Source organism: Chiroxiphia lanceolata, chromosome 19, assembly GCF_009829145.1.
Source record: "Chiroxiphia lanceolata isolate bChiLan1 chromosome 19, bChiLan1.pri, whole genome shotgun sequence".
Classification (NCBI taxonomy): domain Eukaryota; kingdom Metazoa; phylum Chordata; class Aves; order Passeriformes; family Pipridae; genus Chiroxiphia; species Chiroxiphia lanceolata.
In genome coordinates, this window is record NC_045655.1 from 6,654,437 (window position 1) to 6,677,929 (window position 23,493).

The 23,493-nt window shown below is 43.5% G+C and overlaps 2 protein-coding genes across 3 annotated transcripts in view; one reads left to right on the plus strand and one right to left on the minus strand.

Annotated features, from left to right (window-relative positions):
- ABCC3 (ATP binding cassette subfamily C member 3) overlaps positions 1 to 12,850 on the plus strand; it is a 46,859-nt gene extending 34,009 nt beyond the window's left edge. For both annotated transcript variants that reach the window (XM_032706754.1, XM_032706755.1), the window contains 14 exons: positions 197 to 364; positions 1,086 to 1,269; positions 2,192 to 2,297; positions 2,979 to 3,132; positions 4,499 to 4,706; positions 5,431 to 5,741; positions 6,470 to 6,669; positions 6,773 to 6,899; positions 7,732 to 7,833; positions 8,809 to 8,955; positions 9,885 to 10,043; positions 10,419 to 10,585; positions 11,584 to 11,778; positions 12,418 to 12,850. In XM_032706754.1, coding sequence (XP_032562645.1) covers positions 197 to 364; positions 1,086 to 1,269; positions 2,192 to 2,297; positions 2,979 to 3,132; positions 4,499 to 4,706; positions 5,431 to 5,741; positions 6,470 to 6,669; positions 6,773 to 6,899; positions 7,732 to 7,833; positions 8,809 to 8,955; positions 9,885 to 10,043; positions 10,419 to 10,585; positions 11,584 to 11,778; positions 12,418 to 12,526 — 2,337 coding nt within the window. In that variant the 3' untranslated portion in view covers positions 12,527 to 12,850. The remainder of the gene's footprint in view (positions 1 to 196; positions 365 to 1,085; positions 1,270 to 2,191; positions 2,298 to 2,978; positions 3,133 to 4,498; positions 4,707 to 5,430; positions 5,742 to 6,469; positions 6,670 to 6,772; positions 6,900 to 7,731; positions 7,834 to 8,808; positions 8,956 to 9,884; positions 10,044 to 10,418; positions 10,586 to 11,583; positions 11,779 to 12,417) is intronic.
- A 1,908-nt stretch (positions 12,851 to 14,758) lies between these two features.
- On the minus strand, positions 14,759 to 21,489 carry ANKRD40 (ankyrin repeat domain 40). Its single transcript, XM_032706756.1, has 5 exons — positions 21,257 to 21,489; positions 19,595 to 19,743; positions 18,103 to 18,576; positions 17,067 to 17,248; positions 14,759 to 15,926 (listed from the first exon to the last, which is right to left on the minus strand). The coding sequence occupies exons 1-5, from the start codon at positions 21,397 to 21,399 to the stop codon at positions 15,786 to 15,788; spliced, it is 1,089 nt and encodes a 362-aa protein (XP_032562647.1). The 5' UTR covers positions 21,400 to 21,489; the 3' UTR covers positions 14,759 to 15,785.
- Positions 21,490 to 23,493: the final 2,004 nt, after the last annotated feature.

A 23,493-nucleotide genomic window follows, 5' to 3' on the forward strand; every position in this document is an offset into this window, starting at 1 on the left:
AGATTGCTGAGTGAGTGGAAGTTTGGCAGTGAACAAACAGATCTAGAGGCGTTGTGTTCCTGTCTCTGGGCGGGTTATTCTCTTCAGCGCCTCATGTTTCAATTTAGCATCCGAGTGTTGAGGCTGGGTGAGAGCCATGAAAAGTCAGAGCCGTTGTGGTGTGATGTGTTTTGTTCTCTCCTCTCTCTCCCTTCAGGGCATCAACCTGTCAGGTGGGCAGAGGCAGCGCGTGAGCCTCGCCCGTGCCGTGTACAGCGGCTCTGACATTTACCTGTTAGATGATCCCCTGTCTGCCGTGGACTCGCACGTCGCAAAGCACATCTTCGACAAAGTCATCGGTCCAGATGGGCTACTCAAAGGAAAAGTAAGCTGGCATTTAGATCCTCTTAAAACTGCACACAAGCTCAGCAATACTGGTGGGTAACAGGAAAGCTGTTTCACCACCGAGGCTTGGGTGCCAGCTCGTTCCTGAATTTCTGTCTGTAGCTGGCAACGGGGACACCTTTTGTCATAATGTGATGAGCTTATGCATGCCCAGAAATTATGTGATCTGGTCAGCACGTGCAGAGGCAGAAGCCAGCTCTGTCTTTTAAAATCCCTGCTGTGAGATCTCCAAAAGCAAGGCATTTGCAGAAACTTGCACAGGTTGGCAGTGTTGCTTGTTGTTACTCGGAGGTGTGCGGGGAGGAAGCTGTACCAGATACTGATGTTAGAGAGGCCTTTGACAACATGCAACCAAACTGCAGTCGCTTTGCTGCACCTTCTGCTCCTGTTATGGTCTTCTTGGATTATCTCAGAGCTCAAAAGGGAAGGGCTCCAAAGAAAATCAGCATAACGGAAAGAGGGAATGATAATTCTGTTGGTTTCATTCCCTCTATGGTTGTATCAGCAGCAGGAGCATAGTGAGTTCATGTACATATTTCCAAGCTCATTTGGCTAATGATGACAGTGTTATTTCCATGGGCATTTCACCTTGATATAATAGCTCACTCCCTGTCCCAAAAATTTGGTAGTATTTGGCTTGCTAAGTAGTGTTAGTCCCCACAGTGACAACTGAAAGATTTGTGGGTTTTTTCCCTATCCAGACCCGAATTCTGGTGACTCATGGCATCAGCTTCCTACCTCAGGTAGACCATATAGTTGTCCTGGTAGATGGCAAAATCTCTGAAATGGGATCTTACCAAGACCTTCTGAAACAAAACAAGGCCTTTGCAGAATTCCTGCGAAATTATGCACTGGATGAAGACATTGAAGAGGACGAACCAACAAGTACAGTATTGTTTTTTCTTAAAACATGTCTTTTTCTGTCAACAAGATTACAGATATTTTCTCTGTAAAGTGCCCCCTGGGTCTTCATGACAACCTCGCATTTGCCTTTCTGCACTACCGTGAAAATTATTGTCTGTGGCCAGGTCTGTGTTATTGAGAAATGTTTTCAAAAATTCCTTTCAAAATTCCATGTGGTTTGTCCTAGAAGAAAATCAACTCTTATGGTAGAAATTATTTTAAACTCGGCAATTTATTTTACAATTAGCAAGGCCAAACTCATCAGGAAAACAAAGTAGCCAAAAAAACCCCCAGCCTTGCTATCAAAGGGGCTACCCAGAGTCTGGTGTGTTTTCTCTTTATCTGTGGTTGTTTTCTTTTTTTTTCATGTAGCAAAGTTCAAACAACATTTTAATCTTGGCTTACTTTTCAGCTTGATTTGATTCTGACAAAATGGTACAAGATTAAAGCATTTTGGTCAATGTTTCCCCTGTGTGACAGTGTTCCCACGCTCTTTGATTGCAGCCCTGCTGCTCTCCAGCCGGGCAGAGGGGAACACGCACGACATCTTCCAGCAGCAGCAGGGGCTTGCAGGAGCTCCTGACGTGACTCCCCCAGCCCCAGATCATGCCTAGAACACGCCTTATAAGTGAATTTAGCTGAAACCAACTCTGACACTATTGCCTGACATTCTGATGTGTTAAAGGAATGTGATGTAAATGTGTTTGGCAGCCAACCTGCCTCACAAGATCTTTGCAATTATATTCAGAGAAGCGATGCACAGAAGTAAAACCAGGGGGATTTTATGCACTATGGTTTTCCTGCTGTGGTATTGTTTTTCATGACTCTTGCTTTGCATAGCCACCTTTTCCTGTGCTTTCTGCTTTATGGGGCAGAAAATCTGAGGTGTGATCTTGTCTTGCAGTGCTGGAGGAGGAAGAAGTCTTGCTGGCTGAAGACACCCTCAGCATCCACACCGACCTGGCAGATAACGAACCAGTGACCAACGAGGTCCGCAAACAGTTCCTTAGGTAAATATCAGGTTCATGTGTTTCTAATCTCTGTCTGGGGTGAAACACATCTGAAAGATGTTATATCACATACTCTTTCTCCATCTGGGCTTTAGTTTGCTTAGTTTCCTCTTACAAATAAATTGGTTTAGTGTTCTTTTGAAAAAAAAAATGTGAAAGGAGATCAAACATCTATTCCTGCAATCCTCTTTTGAATCTGAACTGAACCAATTTCTTTAACCGGCTCTCTGGTTCTCAGGTAACACTGCTGTATGTATTTACCTACTCAACATTAAACTGCTGCCAGTTATGTTATAAATAAACCCTTTGCATTTCACCTTTCCCTTGGGAATCTTAGAAATCCTTAGAATTTTTTATAACCGTACCCGTAGATCTGTCCAGCTACTTTTGATATGCAAACAGAGAAGCTCAGGGTTTAGCTTGAAATGTCTGCCTTGCCATGAAGCCTCTAAAAGCCTTTCCCAAAGAGCCCAGGTCCTGCCACAGCCGTTCTTAGATGCTGTATTCCTGACATCACTGAACATCCAGAGGGGTGGTACAAGCACCCACATCTGTGAGTGAGGCTGGCACGGGAACTCAGTGGAAGGGCTGGGAATAAGTCCAGTCCTCTGCATCCCAGTCATGCCTCAGCACTGCCTCAATATGCCCTTTTTCTCCTGATGACTCTTTTGTTTTAACCAGGCAACTTAGTGTAGTGTCTTCTGAGGGAGGAGAATGTCCCAACAAAATGTCAACGAAGCGAAGAGTCTGTGAGAAGAAGCCAGCAGAGCCTCCTCTGCCAAGAAAAAATGCTAACGAGAAACTTATTCAGGCTGAAACCACTGAAACAGGCACGGTATGGTTTGATTTCCCCCCCCCCCTCCCTTTTGCTACATTTCTGTTTGAAAAAGAATCATTTTTATTTTAACATTTGATCCAGTTCTGTTAAATGTGTTGTATAAATCACGACTGCAGGCTTTAGGCCTTAATCTGGTGGCCACTGATCATTCAGATTTAGGATTTTGGCAGAGGTTTTGGCACCCAGCAAGAGCTATGTACTTACGGGAAAAAAAAAAAAGAAAAAAAGAAAAAATCCCTTCCAGCTCCCGTCACAGTCACTTGATACCGTCCCTGCCCTTGCCTTGCAGAGCTTTCAGCACTGTTGGTTTTTTAAACTGTTTGGCTGCTGCTGGGTCCAGCTGCAGCAGTGGGTCACCGTGAGCCAGCTGCCTGCTGGGTGCCAGAGGGTCTGCTCTGCCTAAATACCTGCCACCCCCATCCCAGAGCATTTTGTGCTTATAGGCACAAAGGGGCTGTATTCCTCCTGAGCAGGGCCAGGGAGTGAAATGGGAACAGGGAAAAAGAGAAGATGGGAATACAAAAGTAAAAGAAAGGGACATAAAGGAGCAGCAGAAGGAAGAGGAGCAGGGAGGTTTGCTTAAAGAAAGCCCCTTCCCTCCACTTCAGAAGGCTCAGTGTGTCCTATTTAGTCTGATCTACTGGTCCACAGCACAGATATGTAATTAATTTTTTCTGTGGATTATTTTAGCTTTCAAAGTCCCTAATCAACATCACTTGTTTTTTTAAGTTATTCCTTCATATGCTTTTTTTTAAAGCCTGAGTTTTTTCCTGAATCTATCTCTTTTGGCTTCTCTGCCTTTTTGCACTACCTTTGAGACAGCACTCTTACTCTTTGCCACAAGCATCATCTGTTTATATTCCTGCTGGGGTGCACCAGCATTTGGTACCTCATTTAAGTTGCTGTGAAGACACAGAATGGAGGCATATTCAGCACTTTTCCTGAAATAGGCCATTTAAAGTAGTCCTGAGCACGATAGCCTGCCAAGTTGCTTCTTTTGCGTGAAAAACTTGGCTTCTGTTCTTGTTACCCATCCTTTGCTGTTATTTGATCAGCCTCTTTTCTTTCCCTTTTCTTCCCCCCTCTGGCATAGTCTTAAAAACTAAAACCCCACGAAACTAATGAAATACAGTTCCTCAACAAGGAGGAGAAGAGTATTTCAGAGAAGTTTCTGGCTTGTTTTCAAAGTCATCGCCCTGACGTGGAGCTCAGGCAGATGAACTGTTCTCTGTGGTGTGTTAAAGCTCGGGCAGTTTTGAACTCAGCAGTTCCCCTGACAAAGAATCTTTTTCTCCTCTTAATTCTCTCTAAACTCCTGTTTGTGTGAGCTGTACAAACCAGCTTTTGGCGTGTGATTTTGCAGGTGAAGCTATCAGTGTTCTGGCAATACATGAAGGCTGTCAGCCCTGTCCTTTCTTTAGCAATATGTTTCCTATATTGCTGTCAAAATGCTGCTTCCATCGGGGCCAACGTGTGGCTCAGTGACTGGACCAACGAGCCGGTGGTAAATGGGACTCAGCACAACACAGCCATGAGAATCGGAGTCTACGCTGCCTTGGGCCTCTTGCAAGGTGAGGGCAGATAAAATCATGATGTCTCAATGGTTAGGGAAGAGGAATTAGGCAGAAAAGCCACGGCACCAGTTGCCAGTGGTCCAAAAGGAGAAGAGATTTATATCAGATATTAGGAAGAAATCATTTACTGTGAGGGTGGGAAGGCCCTGGCACAGGTTACCCAGAGAAGCTGTGGCTGCCCCATCCCTGGAAGCATTCAAGGCCAGGTTGGATGGGACTTGGAGCAATCAGTCTAGTGGAAGGTGTCCCTGCCCATGGCAGGGAGGTTGGAACTAGATCATCTTTAAGGTCCTATCCTAAGGGAGGTAATGTAAGCTGGCACTGCAAAGTCTGAGCTCAGCCTAGTGCTTAATTTTGTTGTGAAGCTCTCTGAGGGGGTTGAACAGGTGATGTGGAAGCTTTAGAGAGGTAAGTTGGAGAGAAAACATGAAAATTTTTGGTGTAGTTGTAGTATTAGGACTTTATGGAGGCTTGTGGAAAGCAGAGGGAGGATGGTTGTGTGCCTGTTTTACATAGACAGGATGGTGAAATCCTGCAGGATGTGTTCCTGTGCCTTAGGCAGCAATGCCGTAGTGCTGATGTGCACGGTAAGAGAAGGGTGGACAGGGAACACTGTAAAGCAAGAAAAGCTTCAAGCTCAACAGTAACAGCCAAGAATCAAGGAGCTGCGAATTGGGAACATCATGTTCATGGATTAACACGTCTCCTCCTCACCCACCAGGGCTCCTAGTGCTGATCTGCTCCTTCACGCTGGCCATGGGAGGCATCAACGCCGCCCGGACGCTCCACGCTGCGCTGCTGGAGAACAAGTTTCACACCCCACAGTCCTTCTACGACACCACCCCGACCGGCCGCATCATCAACCGCTTCTCCAAGGACATCTACGTGATCGATGAGGTCATCCCACCAACCATCCTGATGTTCCTCGGGACGTTCTTCACCTCCGTATCGACCATGATTGTAATTATTGCGAGTACTCCGCTCTTCGCCGTGGTTATAGTTCCACTCGCGATTCTGTACTTCTTTGTTCAGGTAACTGGAAAAATATCTGACTACCATTGTAACCTTATTCCATTCCTTTTTTTTTTTGTTAGCAAAAACAACATTAATTTGGGGGGACATTGAAATATCTGGAGTAACTACGTGTTTATGTAAACAAAACATGATTTTACTTCTCTCAGAAAAAGAAATGTCCCGTGTGGTCATGAAATAAATAGGCATAACCTTTTCTAGCTTTTAAGTATTAAAAAGTAAGCCTACTGCTAGAGACAGAGCTGCAATGCATATCAGTATATTAAAGTGTGAATATATTTGACATACTGACAAGTTTTTAAGGTGGTGAGGAGGTAGAATGTCGAAAATAGAAAGCAACAATTGTATTGATTTCTGAGCGAAAATGAAGCGTATTTTATAGACTGTGAATAGAGATGTGATAATGGAGGTGCAAATGCACATTTTGTTTTCTTGGAAAATAAGGCTCCTACAGATGGATCCATTTTGTTAGGTTATATTAGCTAAATTTAAAGGGACATAAATAAATTCAGCTTACAGTCTACAGAAACTGCAGTTACCCAGTGCTCTGCTGTGGAAAGAAACAAAGATAGCTTTCTTGAAATTCTTCTTAATTATAGAAGACATTTCAGAGGGTTGAAGTGCACTAGTAACAATCTCCTTTAAATCCTTAACCTAAGAAATTCTTCACTGTTAATTAAAAGAGACAGTATTTCACGTACCCTCCAATTTTCTCTGAAAAATGGCAGCGATTCTACGTCGCCACCTCCCGCCAGCTGAAGCGCCTGGAGTCCGTGAGCAGATCTCCCATCTACTCCCACTTCTCAGAGACAGTGTCAGGGGCCAGTGTCATCAGAGCCTACAGGAGAGTGAAGGCCTTTGTAGACATCAGTGATCTGAAGGTGGATGAAAATCAGAAGAGTTACTACCCTGGGATAGTATCAAACAGGTAACAGGCACATCATTTCTTGTTTCCACTTAGATAATCCCATGTTTGCAAAACCGGTCCAAGCAACCCTTTGCCTCTGTGCTTACATCTACCTTCTCCCCAGGTGGCTGGGCATTCGAGTTGAGTTCGTGGGGAACTGCATTGTCCTTTTTGCTGCCCTTTTTGCTGTGATTGGTAGAAACAGCCTGAATGCTGGCCTGGTGGGACTGTCAGTGTCTTATGCGCTACAGGTACATGTTACAGCTTTCTGCTCATCGGTGGGTTTGCATGTTTGTAGATGATATGGATATATTAGCAATACTTTAAGTGCTTGTTAAAGCTGAAGTTAATAAGGAAATAACAAAAATGAGTTGTGGGATGTCTGGAAACTAGAGTTACAGTGAAGGCTGGCAGATCATCAGCAAGCTCTCATGCAGTAGGATTTCAGGGCACTTAGAGAGCACCAACGCTGTTCTGCACCCCAATATCCCCAGCAGTGACACACAGGAAGCTCAAGAAGTGTCAGGTGCACCCACCAAGAACAGGTCATTTGGGCAGCATGGGTTTAAACATGTCCTGCATCATTCTTGCTATGTAGCATATTGGTGTGTCCAGGCAATCACAGGCAGATCAGTAGGATTCGTAATTAGAAAAGGTAAACTGTACTGACCCAAGCTGTGGACAGTTCAGCAGATTTAATGGCCTCACTCTTGCCAGAAGAATTTTAGATACCATGAGTGTGCAGGATTGCTGCTAGGAGTTTCCCAGTGAGACCCATGATTTGAGGAATGACTTCCGACCAACTTTTTTTGAGAGGGCCATGTGTTAAATCATTGTGGGAGGCATGTGCTTCTTCACATGAGTACCTGATAATCTGTAGACTCCTTGTGCCAGTAACTGTATTAACATCAGTGCAAAGGCAATTATTTCATTTGTAATATGAATGTGAATCCACATCTTAATAGCTGTGTCTGCTGTTGCTGTTATTATTGTTGTGGTGGTGGTGGTTGTTGCTGTTGTTATTATTAGTAGTATATCTATTGTTCCTCTGGAGGTGATATTTTATTCCTTGTCTTCTCCAAGGTGACCTTGTCTCTGAATTGGATGGTCCGAATGACTTCTGAACTTGAAACTAACATTGTGGCCGTGGAAAGAATAAAAGAGTATTCAGAAACTGAAACAGAGGTCAGCTGCCAAGGGTCAAGTGTACTCAGCAATAACCATGGTGAAATTTTAATGTACACATTTACGTGGTCTTTCTTCAGACTCCTGAGAGACAGTTCCTGCTCTGAGTTATCATTTAACCTGAACAAATGTCACGCTCTGAACTGTAATTTATGCTATCACAGCTCCAAATTATTATTGCTGTCATGCAGCCTGTGCTTAGCATCTCATTTTCTGCTGCTGTGAGTGGCTAGCACAGGAGAGAAGTTTCACATCAGAATCTTGGTCCCTTTGGGTTTGAAGTGTTTGATGCATAGTCTTACCTGTGTGATTGGTGCTGTGATCCTGCCAGTGAGCACAGCTCCAGTACAATTATCAGGCCTTGCACATGTTTTCAATAGTATTTCTATTTAATCAACTTAATCAGTCCTTACCTCCCATGAGAGAAGAACATCTCTAGGAACACTGTACTGCTAATCCAGGAAAAGCATCCAATCATCTACCTTTGTTGCCAAAGGCTTTTGAAGGTGGCAGATGGAGCTATGCCAGGAAAGCTGCTGCTCTCTGGACACACTGGGGTTTGTTAGCCCTATGTACATACTAAGAACTAGGAAATGGAGGACCTGAGGACAGCTGCAGTGTGTGGTTCCAGAGATCAAGTGTTTAATTTGGAAGCTAAAAGGAAGCTAGACAAGGTGCATGATACATGTTATAAACCAGAGCTCAAGCTGGCAGGAAGCCAGTGGTGTTCTATTAAAGTTAATAGGAAAAAAATTATATCCATTGAGGATCCAGCCCTTTGTGCTCAGACTTTTTTTCTTGTAAACTTCACATCAAAGACAAATGAGTAGATACTTGGAACCCATGTTTTTCCTCCGTTATTATAAATCTGTTTGATAATGGATATTTGATTTATCAGTTTAAATGTTTGTACCTGAGTTTGATTTTTTTTTTCTTAAACCTTTATGAGGCATTTCTGACTTGTGTTTTCCTTAGGCTCCCTGGATCATTGAAGGCAAGAGTCCCCCAGAAGACTGGCCATCCAAGGGACAGCTGGAGTTTGTGAATTACTCAGTGAGGTACAGGAAGGGCCTGGATCTGGTGCTGAAGGGTATAAACCTCCAAGTCCATGGTGGGGAAAAGGTGAGTTACCAGCTGGATGTCTTTGCTAGAACTTTGTTCTGAGCCTCCAGTGACAACTGTGGAGTAGGGGAGAGGGTCTACAAGCACACTGACCCCAGTGGTGGAGACCTCCTCCAGCTGGCAATGCAGGAGCAGCAGTGACAACTGTGCTGTCCTTGTGCCAGCATCCTGCAGGCTGGAAGCAGTAGCACCAATTGCATGGGACTTTCTGGACTTTCCAAGTTCATTTGGCAACAGGCTTCCCATAAACTGCGTAGGAAGTACCAGTGCAAGTGACAAAAATTCAGTGACAAGAACACTTTTCTGAAGCAGTGCAGATGGGAGAAGGAATTCCAGTTTCTTCTGCTCTCTGACTTTCCCTGTGAATTTTTTGGCATGCAAGGAAATGACATTCTTTGCTTTCTTAATCAGGAAATGGTCTTTCTTCTGAGAGATTCATTTCTTCATGCTTCATTGGAAAGTTCTGGGGTTTGCCTGCTGGTGACAGAGCAATTAGCATGGGAAAGTCCTCCCCTGAACAGGCTGTTATTAAAAGAGAAGAGAATTATCCTTATACTAGGCAGACAGGATGACAGCATCCTTCTGGCATGGAGATACACATATTTACCACGAAGTATGACCCAAAAGTCTTTATTTCTTGTCTTTGAGTGACTGGACTCCTCCAATGGGCACTCCAGCTACTCACCCAAATTTACACAGAATGGCTCTAGGCCTGTACATATTTATATGGAATATTATTCCAATTACAGGAAGGACCATAAGTACTTTACAGTGTATTCCCAGAATTACTAGTGAAGGATTTCTTAGATTCAGATGTTGTGTCAAACCTCTTCAAGGAATCTTGGGCGGTTGTTTTGGGGTTTTTTTTTGCTGGGTGTTGTTTTCTTCTTAACCATATGCTTTGTTGTTGAACCTGCAATTTGTTGTAGATTGGAATTGTTGGCAGAACCGGAGCAGGGAAGTCCTCCATGACGCTCTGTCTCTTTAGGATCCTGGAAGCTGTAAAAGGGGAAATTAAAATTGATGGCGTGAAAATTTCAGAAATTGGTCTCCATGACCTTCGATCGAGGCTAACAATTATTCCTCAGGTACTGTTTCTGTGTGTCACAGGAAAGGAAGGATCTCTAACAGCTTAACAAAGCATAAATAATGGTTTATCCACAGAGGAAAATGCTTTGTTACACTTAGAAAATTGTTTCAGAAGAACAAACTGTTTATACTTTAAGTGATTCTGTCTCTGCCACCTTATAGGCTGATGTTGGGTGATAAAACAGGATTTAGGATAAACCATCTTTACAGTTGGAACTTGAAGTGTGTATAATGTAATGTATTTTCAGAGTGGATGGGGTTAGGAGGTGGCCTCCATGCAATGCAATGGAGACCTCAAAGTAACTCATAGTATCTAACACATAGTATTAAAACAGCTAAACCACTTGTCTAATGAGAACTGGCTTTATATCCAGGATCCTGTTCTCTTTTCTGGAACATTGAGGATGAACCTGGACCCATTTAATAAGTATTCGGATGAGGAAATATGGAAAGCCCTTGAACTGTCTCATTTGAAGAGGTTTGTCAACAGTCAGCCATCCATGCTGGACTATGAGTGCTCAGAGGGTGGAGAGAACCTCAGGTAAGGAATGCTTGGACTAGGACACACATTGAGCTCTCCTTCAGCTGTGGCAGTGTGGGACACCTGAGCACAGGCTGACACTGTGGTCTGGTGTGTCTGAAATGGTTTAGCCCCCTATTTCTTTTCCAAGAAAGCCTCTAAGGTTCAAACATTTGCCTCCTGTTCTGCCTCTGCCACTATCGATCTGATTCTTCTTTGCTTCCAGGAAGGATTTTTCCCAAACTGAAATCCCATCTTATCAGTAAAGAAAGAAGTTTCAGGATGACAAGATAATAGGGACAGGCAGTCCTTTAACACAGTTTGGTAGGAAGGGAAATGCCCTGATAACGTACACAACTGTTGTGCTGAATGAGAGTCCTCTGCCTGACACTTTAGCAATGTTTATTTTCCATTATTATTTGGAAGATCCATGAAGACATGACTGGGGATGATAAAAATGCCATGTTTTGATATGCTTCATTGGCTTCTGAGGTTGTGGTGTCAGATTATGCCTGTGATGAATGTTCAGCTCCTTCTTCCTCCTGCAGACACTCAGACAAAGACTAAGCCTAGGCTGTGTTTGTGGCAGAGGAGGAAGTCTGGCTGCCCATATATATACATATATTATTTTTTTATGGTAGAAAGGATTTGCAGCCTCATAACATTTTTTTTTTCCTTTTTATTAGCATTTTTCTTTTTTTTTTTTTTTTTCCTAAACAACTCACAACGTTTTTAGAAGTGTGAGTGTTTCTGAGAGCTTGGGCAGAAGCATTGTCATCATTAGTTGCCCTGGCTTTTGTCATGATGATAAAAGGGACGTTTGGTGGCTCTGCCAGCACTGGGTCAGGCAGTAACACATCACCCAGTGCTGGCATGCTGCAACCTGTGTGTATTTAGCAAGGCTGCTTGCTAAACACTGTGGGGCTTTTTGGGTAACTTCCCCCAGTGGGTGACCTGCTCCAGCACGGGTGATTGTGAGCAGCGGGGCCTCGCTGGTGAAAGCCTGTGTGTGTTTGCAGCGTTGGCCAGAGGCAGCTCGTGTGCCTGGCCAGGGCCCTCCTGCGCAAGACCAGGATCCTGATCCTGGACGAGGCGACGGCGGCCATCGACCTGGAGACGGACGATCTCATCCAGCTGACAATCCGGACCCAGTTTGAGGACTGCACGGTGCTGACCATCGCGCACAGGCTGAACACCATCATGGATTACACGAGGTACCATCCCGCCGTGGTGCGTGGGGGGGAGGCTCGGGGGTTTGCTGGGGATGTGAGGCAGCACCTGAAGGGGTCGGGTTTGTCCCTAGATAGGCCCACTGATGCTCTTGCTGGGCAGTATGTAAGCAATGATGTTTAAGCCATATAATCCCAGAATATCCAGTCCTGACTTTGGCTCTGTTGGCGTAAGAAACAGGTTCTATATTCAGTAACCAGAGCTGTGCAGGTGACACTGCCCAGCTGCACTCCTGGCACTGTCAGGAAGCTTATGCAGCCTTGTTAAACCAGCAGCTGCTGTAACTTTTTCACTAACAGCATGCCATATTAATTACTCAAAAATATATTAGTGTACTTCATGAGCTTTTATCTCCTTGGCTCTCTGGAACTGTATTTTCCAGAACTACCAGCATGACACTTTTCCCCCTCTTATTGACCCAGGAGATAGTGACTGCCCTGTACCTTTTTTAGCCAAACAGCAGCTCAGGGAGAATGTTTATCATCTGTGTGAAAATAATTGAGGAAAACAAAGGTGAGGCAAAGATTAGAGCAGTTTGCTTTGTGACAAAAACAGGTATCACATTTCTTGCGAGGAATTCTCTGACACATCTTCCCCCCCGCCTCCTGTTTTGTTTTTCACAGGGTTCTTGTTCTAGACAATGGGACCATAGCTGAATTTGACACACCTGCAAACCTTATAGCAGCAAAGGGCATTTTCTACAGTATGGCCAAAGATGCTGGACTGGCATGAAGGGAAGACCCCTTGGGTTTTGGTTTGGTGTTTTTTAATCTTACTGACTTGCCACAAAAGTGACTTGTGAATGTACTGTAATTTTACAAAACAGTTTTTGTAGTAGACTCAACTTGTGATATGTGAACAAAGTGTTTTACAATTACAAGGACCAGAAAGTGAATTTTATATTTTTAAATATTTTCTATATACATAAAGTATTTTATTATATACTTTTTTTTTCCCAAAGAAGGCCAAACATTCTGCCAAGAAAATGTATGTACTGCAGGGCAATAAGTACTGCATTCAGGTTTGTAATTAGTAAATTATATTAATGGTACAAAATACACCTGGTTTGTGTGTTTTCTGCATAAGGATTCATTGGGTTTGAAGTGGAAAACAGGCCCAGTAAGTTGTGACTCAGCTGAATAATAGTGAAATGATGTGTAACCTCTGAGTGGTTCCAAGCTATTCCTTTCAATATTTCCCCAGGGCAAGGGAGTTGAATGTTGCAGCTTGCAGGCTGTGAGCTATCCCAGGACCTTTGGGATGCCTGCCCAGGGCAAGTTCAGCATTATAAAATTCCTCTTCAGCATAAGAAGTAACATGTATTTAAAACTAAACCTACAAATGGCTTCACATAAATCATTAACCACACAATTTTTTCCAATTCAGTAGGCTCCACACAAGCCTACAGGGACATGATTGGCACAGAAGTACTAGAATTTTGCTGTATCTCTCTTAGGTATGGAGTCACTATGAGTAAGTCTCCACTTTAGCTGAACGTGCATGCTGAGCTGGTGTGTATTTAGTTTATCTTGTTCAACTCCTTAATCACCTGAAATAATGTGTGATTTGTTTTACAGTAATAAATATCTATTTTATTACTGATAACCAGGCCTCCTCAGATGAAAGGAGTCCTCTGTTCAAACAGTATTTGCTGCTAGAACCTCTTTTGCTTTAGTTGTTTTCTTCCCACACCAAGCACTCCACAAACCCATTGGCAAGAAAAGATTTTACCAGGAGTAAAGCGCAGAAAAACTTTGGGAAGACAAAAATAATAATTTATTAATCCTTACAAATTATACTTCTTAAATAGAAACACGAATCTGCAGCCAAGCATTCATTAGGCATTAACATTTCATATAGCAGAGGACAAAGCAATGAATTATTTATCACACACAGAATGTAGTGGTTATACACTGATGGGATTGTTTAGGAGTGCTAATAGTGTCTTCGGTGTATAAACTGCATAAGACACAAAAATATTCCTAGGAATGCATAGATAGGGGTCAGCATTTGTGAGAGATCACTGACCCAACAGCCAAGCTTTCCTCTGGTGGCTCTGGCTGGTTAACCCTGGTACCCTCCTGGATTCAGCTGGTGTTCAGACCATGCCTGACCCATCCTGTGCTGTGTGCCAGGGAGAAAGCAACAGCCAGGCTGATGCAAGGAACGATGATTTTGTTATTCCATTCTACAGAAGTTAATATTCCACCAGAAATCTGATATAAAACCCATATATTGCCAATGCCTCGGGCTGTTTGACCTCCAGCACTTTTGCAGAAGAGGCTGTTTTGATGCGACAAAACGTTTTATATTCACCTCAGGAGACTGAACTTCAGCCGAGTGAACTGGCACAGAGGAAATTGGGGTGTTTGCAGCGATCTGTGTTGCGGGTGCATCCCGCGGACGGCAGGCTGGGAGCGGGCTCCCTCTGCTGTGCTCAGTCCCTGCTGCAGGAGCTGCTCCCTGCGCCCAGAGCAGCGAGCACGGCCCGGGTCGGGTGAGTTCCCGAGGTATTGGCTGTGATACAGGGGGCTGCTCTCCTCTACTCGGAGAAAGGGGCCGAGGCCGAGGTTGGTGCCCTGGAGCAGTCGGAGCTGGGATGCAGCGCAGGCCTTGGCGTTGCCTCCGGCTCGTCTGGGAGGCTCCCAGCTCAGCACACCTCGGCTGTCAGGCAGGCACAGACATTGTACAGCTCTGAACTCTTAGACAAGACAAAGATAAATTCCTTTGGTTGCTGCAGTTTCCAAAGAAACTGGGAGGGAGGGGGAAGGGGAAGACGAAGAAACAGGAAAATTCAGTCCAGTTTGGTGCGTTCTGTTTGTCTGTTACATCTCATACTTTAGTTTGCTCATCTAATCCACAGCACCCCCTTTTCACTTAAGCTACGAGAGAATTCTTCATCAAATGCAAGCAGAGAGACTAAATACTAAAATCCTAAAAAAAAAATCAGATAAAATCCAGCTCTTAAATACTTTTCAATTTCTTTATTCCAGAATTTCACAGCAAATTAGTCAAATTCTGAATTTTAAGTAACTGTGTCTGTTTTTTTCAGTAAACAACATGGGTAAACACAAGTCATAGGGAAAAAAATAAAATACATTGCATAGGAACACAGGAAGATTTAATATCAGCCCAGAAATCACTGGGCACTTCACTAGTTTCCTCTTACACAGGCAACTTTATAGGTTCAAGATGCAATCTTTCTCAGGAATGCAGAGGCAAAAGGAAAATAAAATTACAATTTTGTGCTTTTAAAAGGGGAAATTAAAGCAGCATTAGAGAAATGTCAATACAGTAAGAAGAACAGGATTTTAAATTGCACATGTCAATGCTATATATTGACAGACAACAATAAAAGGGATTTTGGTTGAGAGCATATTTATTATTTGGATCATTACTATCACTTTTATTTTTAACCTGAGAAATGGGGAAAAGTGTAAACAGGGATTAAGAAATCACAGGTAATAAGTCACTTGATAGTATTTAAACGAGACATAGTTTTGTGCTTCTTCCACACATTTAAACCCTTCTGTTTTTTTCCTTCTAAGTAAGATATGACTTAATATACACAATCTAAAAAGGGAACACTAATGGTAATGGACTCAGTACAAATACTAAATGGGCTTCGTGGCAGGTTCTTTAGCTTGAGTACCTCTGCTATTTTATAGCAATCAAATTATTAGAACAGCTTAAGGTAAGCCTTTCCCTGAGAGCTGCTAACTCTGCAGTGTTTGAAGATTATCTTTTTGTAAGGAAAAGTGTTGCATTAACAGATAGTTCTGCCAATACTTCCTTTGCATTGAGCTACTTTCATATCAGACTCACTACTCTTAGATTAACTAGAAGCTGTAACTGTGCATAACCACTTTAATTTATTTCCAGGTTAACAAAATAGATTTTTTTTTTCACATCATTAGCCCTTATAGATATTGTATTTCAAACTTATTTTTAAAATGAGAGATACAAATATTTTGTTTTATTCCTTGAACAATTAGTATGTAAGTTCTGATGCCTTCTTGTTATAACCACTCCGTTCAGAAAGTGCTGGGACTCTGAAAAGTAAGTTTTTGTCGCTTACTGTTAGAACAAGCTCCAATTCTTGGAAATCCTGTAGCCTTGCAACATCTTTGTCCTTTAAATAAATAAAATAAGTAGTTAGGTGATAGTGCCTGTTAATTTTGCAGAGGTAAGTTAAAACTATCTCATACTAACACAAGTATGTATCTATAAATAAGACAATTCTTTACAGTAAGCTGGAAAGCAGACATCCTGTTGCATCTTATATTTATTTTGGGATCCTATTCAGCCACTCACTTGTCTATTTTTAGAAGGAATGCAACACTGATGGTGAGTGCAAGTGATTAGAGGAATTGCACTTGTCAAGACCTACTGCATGCCACCCAAGTCCTCTTTTTTTTCCTGCTTGATAATTCTTAGATGCTCATGAATTGATACTTGCATCTACCAAAGAAGGTCCTGCATGCAGCTTCCTCCAGAACAGCCTACTAAGGCCAGCTCTGGGCCTCCCACAGCTCTGCTCTGCTGCCAACAGCATGACACAGAACTAGGTTTTTGTCACCTCAAGAAACAGTAAGTGTCCTGAAGTGATTAGAGCTGGATATAAAAACTCTTTTCAATAGTAACTGAAGTTGGCAAGTGACAGAATTCCTTGTGTCTTTTTCTTTTCCCTCCACCTCTTGACTAACACAGAATAAGTCATCCTGTAGTCAGTGAAGATGCAGAAGGGTGAAGTCTATTAATCTAGTCCTAATCAGATTTGGCCCACGAGTGACGCCAACAATGCTCTGCAAGGATTTCGGAGTGAAAGAGAGGTCAGTGGTGAGTCTGTAAAAACAGGTCAGCAGGTGCCTTTTGTGTTTGCTGCAGGGGTAAATGTCACTGAAGTAAGGACAGTTCCGTTCAGAGACCTGCACTGAGTAATTCTGAAACATCTCTGTTTGTGCAAGGACTCCAGCCAGGCCTTGATGAACTTGCAGAGCTCAGCTGAGTTCTGCAGGCCTTTTAAATGCTGATAGCAGCTCACAAAATCAGGTGAGCTTAACCAAATGGTTATGAAAAGAAACTGGAGAACCTTTTTACTTAACAGAAAACCAAAACAACTCCTCAGTGTTGGAAGTTGAAGGAAGGTTTTTCATTTTGGTTTTTTTTTCCAACATGGGCCTATGCAGGTGCCCAACAAATTGTCCCTTTATAACAGTAATCTAAAAATGTTTTTTATAAGTTAATGCACTTCAAAATGCAGAGTTCTTACCTTTCTTAACATTGTATTTGGTAATTTTCTGATCTTCTGCACGTGCTCAGGGTTCACACCCAGCTCACGGCAACTCACTCGGAGCAGTTCCTTGTAGGTCAGTTCTTGTCTGTCCAGTTCAATTTCAATGAAGTCATTTTCTCTAAGATTGGGGTTTTGTATTCTAACTTTAAGCACCAGTTCTATTAGAAATAAAAAGGCATATTAATAGGCAGATGTATAAAGGAATTCAAAACTATAGACTAACTTTTGAATACTTCTGTATTCTATTAACCTTGTTTGTGTCATTTGTAACAACACATGAATACTTGGAAAGCAAAAACTGGAACTGTATGAGCACAGTTTTCATTACATTGACTTTCATCAACCTATATGAAAAAAATCATTACAAATCTAATGCAGTGTGTCTGTGGATGTCTGAGCCTTTGCATGAATACTCACCTTACTGGATTTAAGCCAACTTAACAGCAGATTATACTGATTATCAGTTTCCTGAGCAATCCAAGATTGCTTTTATTTACTCTTTTGGTCATCAGTTCAATTCTCATTGCCACCCCATGGCATCAGAACACCTTTTATTTCAAGCATTAAATTCTGAACAGAAACTGGAATTGCAGATTTCCCTCTCTAGGCAGGCAAAGCTTCCCTGCAGAAGTGGCAGATCCCAGAACAATTCAGCTCAAGACCTGGGTGCAGACTGAGCCATGTGAGGTTCTCTTGTGCTCACCAGCTGCATACTCATGTTCTGTATTTGCAGCCTGGACTATGCTATTTAGAGAATTAGATTACCCTGGGGCCTGTATGCTTTTATGACAATTGAGACAAACAGCAAATGTTTTCATCAATATTTTAATACCAGTTCTAGCAGAAACAGGACACCTGCATCTTTCATTCCCTACAAATATTTCATGAATGTCTAAGCACGGAAACCTGAAAATCTCTGGAAGTGCTGTGAATACGTCTGACCCTGATTAGTCTGCACTGCCCAAGGTGACAGAAGATCTCAGATGAAGTGAGAGGAGACTTTTGCTGTTACCTTGCATATTGAGTGGAAAAGCTCCTGTGAAGAACACGGGCTGGAAGGCCGGCACAGGCCCCACGTGGGAGCCGTTCTCTTGCTGGGGTACGGACTGGCTGGATCCTGCCGGCGAAGGGGGGCCTCTGCTCCACGACAATGGCCCCTGGTAAACAGGAGTTCTCTGGAGGACAGGATGTGAGCGTGGTGGCCCAGCAGGCCCTCGGGGCAGGGGTGGCATGTCCCCATTGGGAGCCCCCTCGGGAGCAGCGTGCCCGTGCTGTGACGGCTCATGTCTGTAAAGCTCCGCGTCAGGCACGGACAGAGAGTCAGCATCGTGCGGTTCAGAACGGGAGACATTCCCATTCACAGTGGGATCTGGAATGCTGCTACCCGTGGTGTTATAAACATAAGGGAAAGGTGGGTTAGCCAGGTAATTGGGGATGATTGGCAGGTCGGAATCTTGCTTTAGGTCCGGGAGTTCATCGTCTTCCACTGTAAAACAAACAAAACAACGTTCTCCGAGACTTATCTTGGGGGAAAAAAAGAATTATTGCTATTGTACTGCTTTATTTCTTTTTTATTATTATTATTATAGGGAGGGAGTGGAGTGTTAAAAGCATCACAGGTTAAAAAATGGATCAGGAAGACCTGCACCTTTTTTTTTCCACAGTAAACAGAACCGTGCTCAGGTGTTGCCATACAGTGAACACAAAAGCTGAGTCTGATTCTAGTAATTCTGGGGGTACTAATTCCTCCTAAATGTGGCAGTACTTCTGTTTTGGTTTGTTTTAATCCACAGCAGCCTGTTGTAACACAGTCTCTGGTGGTGTCATTTTCATAATGCATCAGGCAACAAAAAACAAAGGGTCGATATTAAGGCAGGGGATAAAGGGAAGGGAACATGCAGTACTGGGAGAGCTGCAGCATTACCCATTCAACAGCTGGGAGACAACAATGAAAACAAAACCAGACAGGGGAGTACAAAGGGGAGGGGAGAGGTTGTTAATCGACCACATTTCAAATTACTTATCACCTCCAGCAGCAAATCCTACTCTGCTCCAGCAGTTACAAACAAGATAAAGATGCTCTACCAATGTCCTTTAATGAGCTGCTTATCTGAGCTGCTAATTTTTGATTTATTCAACACAGAACATCAGGAAAATTAGGTGTTGATCATATAAGGGCTTCCTACAAATTCGAGAGATTTTTCTCCCACTGCCTTTTTAAAAACAGGAAGCTGCATCTGTCTGCTGCATGGCATTCTTCAAAATAACAGTTTTTCTAATTTGTCAGTGTTTAGAAAAAAGTTTGGCTAGCTGGGTATGGAACTTGTTGGTAATCCTCTTTTCTTAAACTCTGTTTTCTTATCAAGTAAACACCAGAAATCAAGTATAGTTAGTACTGAAATCCAAACACAGTCCCTTCACATGCAAAACAAAGACTGGAGCACACATGTTTAAACAGCCCTTTACTAGTCTTTGATGGTCACATGGCACAGTGACTAGGTTACCTCCCAGCATCTCCTTGATCTCTCTCTTGGATGTTAACTGGGCTGGCCTCTCTCCTTTCTTGGTCAGGATGTCCTTGTCTGCTCCTGCGTGCAGCAGATAAGCCACCACGGCCGCGTGGTTCCGCTTACAGGCCCAGTGCAAACATGTCCTGCACACAGAAAACATTAACTCTGTGTCAAAGCAGATTCACTTCCACTCATTCTTGCTGCCTGTGAGAAGAACAAGACCTAATGCATGTCTAGCAAAATAGGTTTGAATTGCAAACTTCCTTGGAAATGTACACTGGATTCAGAGCCTGCAATGGCACTTGCTGATGTCATCTTCCCTCGCTCTAATGCTCTTGATACTAATTACCAAAGTAGTGTTTTTAAAGTTCAAGATCTTTCAATTTATCCTTTCTTAGGCTATAAACTTTGCTGGAAAATTAAATATAAAAAAGAAATCTTGTGCATGCTACCTTAATCTTTGAAAAAATCATCTGTACTTAAAATACTTGTCCGTGTATGTATACATAATCTATTAGGGATACTTCCCTAGGATGCCATTTGTACTCTTTAATTAATGCTGTCAGCACAAGGACTTGCACTCTTGACAAGTAAATAATGGTTAAAATATTGTATAGTTTCTCAGCACAGTTCTTTGCCCAGTTGCTATTTGCTGCACCAGCAATTCCCCGGCTTTGATCTGCAGACAACTCTAATTTTCTGCAATTTGTAACTGATGCACAGAACTGAATGCTTTTCTATGTTTTTTAATTATTATTTTCAGTCACTGACTAGAGAGACATAGTAAAGAAACATCTTAAAACCTACTAAACTTATTTAGTGCTTAGTATTCGGGACTTAGACTCACACATGTAACTTGCTATACAGTCAGACCATCCTTTCCTATCCCAGCTTCTAGCGGTGTTTGACCTTTCTCCAGTTTTTATGTTTTAATTCTTTAGCTCCAGCTGAAGGAAACTTCTGAAAAATGAACATACTCAACCCTTCTCCAAGTTTATTTATTTTTTTAAGAATTAAAATAGAGATAAATAAACTCAGACGGGGAAAATATTTTAGTTGAAAGTCCAGCTCCAAAAAGCCTTTTCCACTTTGGGTTTTTTGTTTTGCTGTGGTTTGTGTGTCTATTACAGAACAGCCTTGGCTTTGGTGTCCTCAGGTGGGTGTGAATGAGATGTCAAAACCAAAGCGTTTGTATACATCCTCTGAAACAGCCTGCAGGGTCCCTGCTTGAAAGGGAAAGCCATTTTCAAACTTGGTTTAGAGTCAATAATAAATATTTCTAGTTAGACATGAACACGTAAAGCCGAGGTTTGTGTCCTGACAGCCTCTGCTGTTTCAGGCTGGGAAAAAAAAAAAATCTAACCCACCAATATAAGTATAAAGTAAGTACACAGCGACCTGGAGAAGGAGAAAAAAAATCAAACCCATCAATATAAAGTAAGTGCACCGTGACCCGGAGAAGCAGCGAACAGCGCAGGAGGTGGGATGGGGACCCCTGTTTGAGACCCCGGTTATGAGCCGCACCTCCGGAACAGGGATCGCTCCACGGAGTATTCCGCGGCGGATCGACCTTTTATTTCCTTCTCAATTAGCACCTCACGTGAAGAGTGAACCCGCGGGAGCGCCGGGGGGGGCCCGGGTTAGGGCGGCCCTTACCATCCGTTGACTTCGTTCTGGGAGTTGAGGCCGACCCCCAGCTCCACGAGCCGCCGCACCTCCTCCGCGTCCCCCAGCGCCGCCGCCTCCCGCAGCCGCTCCTGCCGCTCCCGCTCCGCCAGGTCCGCGCCCGCCTCCCGCATCCCCGCCGGCGCCGGGCCCAGCGCCGGGACCCTCGGCCCACACCCCCGCGATGGGGGAACCTATTGCCGGTGACAACCCGGCCCCGACAGCCGGTTCCGGCGCAGCGCAGGGCGGGCGGGGCGCGGCCGCTGCCGCTGCCCGGCGGGACGGGGCGCTCCCGCAGTCATTTAACATTATTTAACCTACAAATGCACAATAGAGGGTGTCTCCTGCCCTGCTTGTTGTTCTTGCGCGCTCTGTAATCGTTCGTAGAATCGCAGAATGGTTTGAGTTGGAAGGGACCTTAAAGATCGTCTCGTTCCACCTCCCCCCCCCCCCCGCCATGGGCAGGGACACCTTCCACTAGGTCAGGTTGCTCCAAGCCCCATCCAACCTGGCTTTGAATACTTTCAGGGATTGGATATATTTCTAGCTCACTGAGTATCTCTGGTAATTTAAGTAAGATTCAGTTAATCCAGTGGTTTTACCCAGGTTAAGGAAACAATGTTATGATGGCCACTGTTCTGCACTAGCCTGCTGCTAAAGAGGGTAAATAGAGGGATTTGGAAAAATTGGGTTTGTCTGCTGACTACCATGAAAGGATGTACTGAAGAGATTTTTAAGATTATGAGGATTTGGGTTGGGAGGGACCTTAAAGATCATCTCCCCTGCCATGGACAGGGACACCTTTCACTAGACCAGGTTGCTCCAAGCCTCGTCCAGCCTGGCCATGGACACTTCCACAGGAGCATCCTCCTGTTCTGCTTAGGAAATTCTCGCCGTCTTTGTGCATTCTCAGCAGAATCAATTAATCCCAAACCACGCCCCCCAAAATTAAAATAAAAATCTACAGCTGCCTGCAAATCAGTTGGAAAGATTATAGGTAAGTCCTGCCATTTGCATTGCTTGGTTTGAAAAGCTGGGTTTGGTCATTGTGGATTTGTCCTAAATCAAGTTACAGAACAGTTGGTAAAAATTTCACAACTATTAAAAGTCAAAATAATTATTTTGAACTCCAGTCAGACTTTTCTATTCCAGCCTACTCTGTGCAGCCACACTGACATGCCAAGGAACTCTGCAGCAGTTGGGCTCCAGGGTACCTGTTTGCTTTCTCAATGCAAACAGAGCAATGGAAAGAAGCTGAAACAGCCCAGTTCTGCCCCAATTTCTGACACAAACACCCGCCTTCCCTCCCGCCCCCAAACCCAGACTGTGGGATATTGACTGAAAATTCATGCCAGTTGTGTGGTGTTGATTTCAATTACACTCTTCCAACGGTTCCAGTGGGTTGTTCAATCATTACAAAATTGCAAAGCTTGAAAAAAGTTTGTGATACCTCTCACTGCTGCATAATGGAGGTGTTATGGAGAGATTTTCAAAAGGTAAGTCCTCAGGTTACGCTGGTGCTTGCACAAAGCTCTCAGTGATGCTGAAAAAGGCTGCTGTGAGTCCTGTAGGTTTTACAGGATCTGCATGAATATAGGCTTCAGGCTCTTAAAAAATATTATTTAATTAAAATTTAATTAATTTCATGCACTTAAGTGGTTCAAATTAATGTTGAGAAATTGGAAAATAGTTGCAAATTGCTATGTGAAATTCAGTACATATGAGGTATAAAATCACATCTAAAAAAGGAAGACAACAAAATGGGCCAAAACTGGTTCCAAGGTCAAACAGAAAGATTTACATTAAATATGAAGGACACCCTGCAACATGTCAAGTATGGGAACAGGCTGCCCAGTGAGGTGATGGAGTCACCACCCCTGAAAATGTTCAAAGAACATGTGGATGTGGCACTTGAGGACATGGTTTAGTGGTGATAGTACTGTTGATAGTTGGACTTTATGAACTTACAGGTCTTTCCCAACCTAGACTGTTCTGTGATTCTGTGAATTCCTAAGGGAATACCCATAGCTGGAGGCACTCAGGAAAGGGAATACCCTCTGCCGTAGGCACTCTGGGGGTCAGTAACCGTGCATCAGGAGTGGTCTTGGTTCTGCCAGGGCTCAGATAACCCTGTGATAACCCTCCAGCTGTGCCCAGGGCCGTATCCTCAGCCTCCCGCCAAGCACTGTGTGCCTGGGCCGTGTCCCTGTGCCAGGACAGCACACAGG

What these genes read in the sequence shown, in the direction of transcription:
- ANKRD40 (XM_032706756.1), bottom strand. Translation starts at nt 21,399, where the DNA reads ATGCGGGAGGCGGGCGCGGACCTGGCGGAGCGGGAGCGGCAGGAGCGG. An exon ending in CAGAACGAAGTCAACGGATG is followed by an intron (nt 19,744 to 21,256) that starts GTAAGGGCCGCC and finishes TTCTGTGTGCAG; the next exon opens with GACATGTTTGCACTGGGCCT. An exon ending in GATCAAGGAGATGCTGGGAG is followed by an intron (nt 18,577 to 19,594) that starts GTAACCTAGTCA and finishes TTTGTTTTACAG; the next exon opens with TGGAAGACGATGAACTCCCG.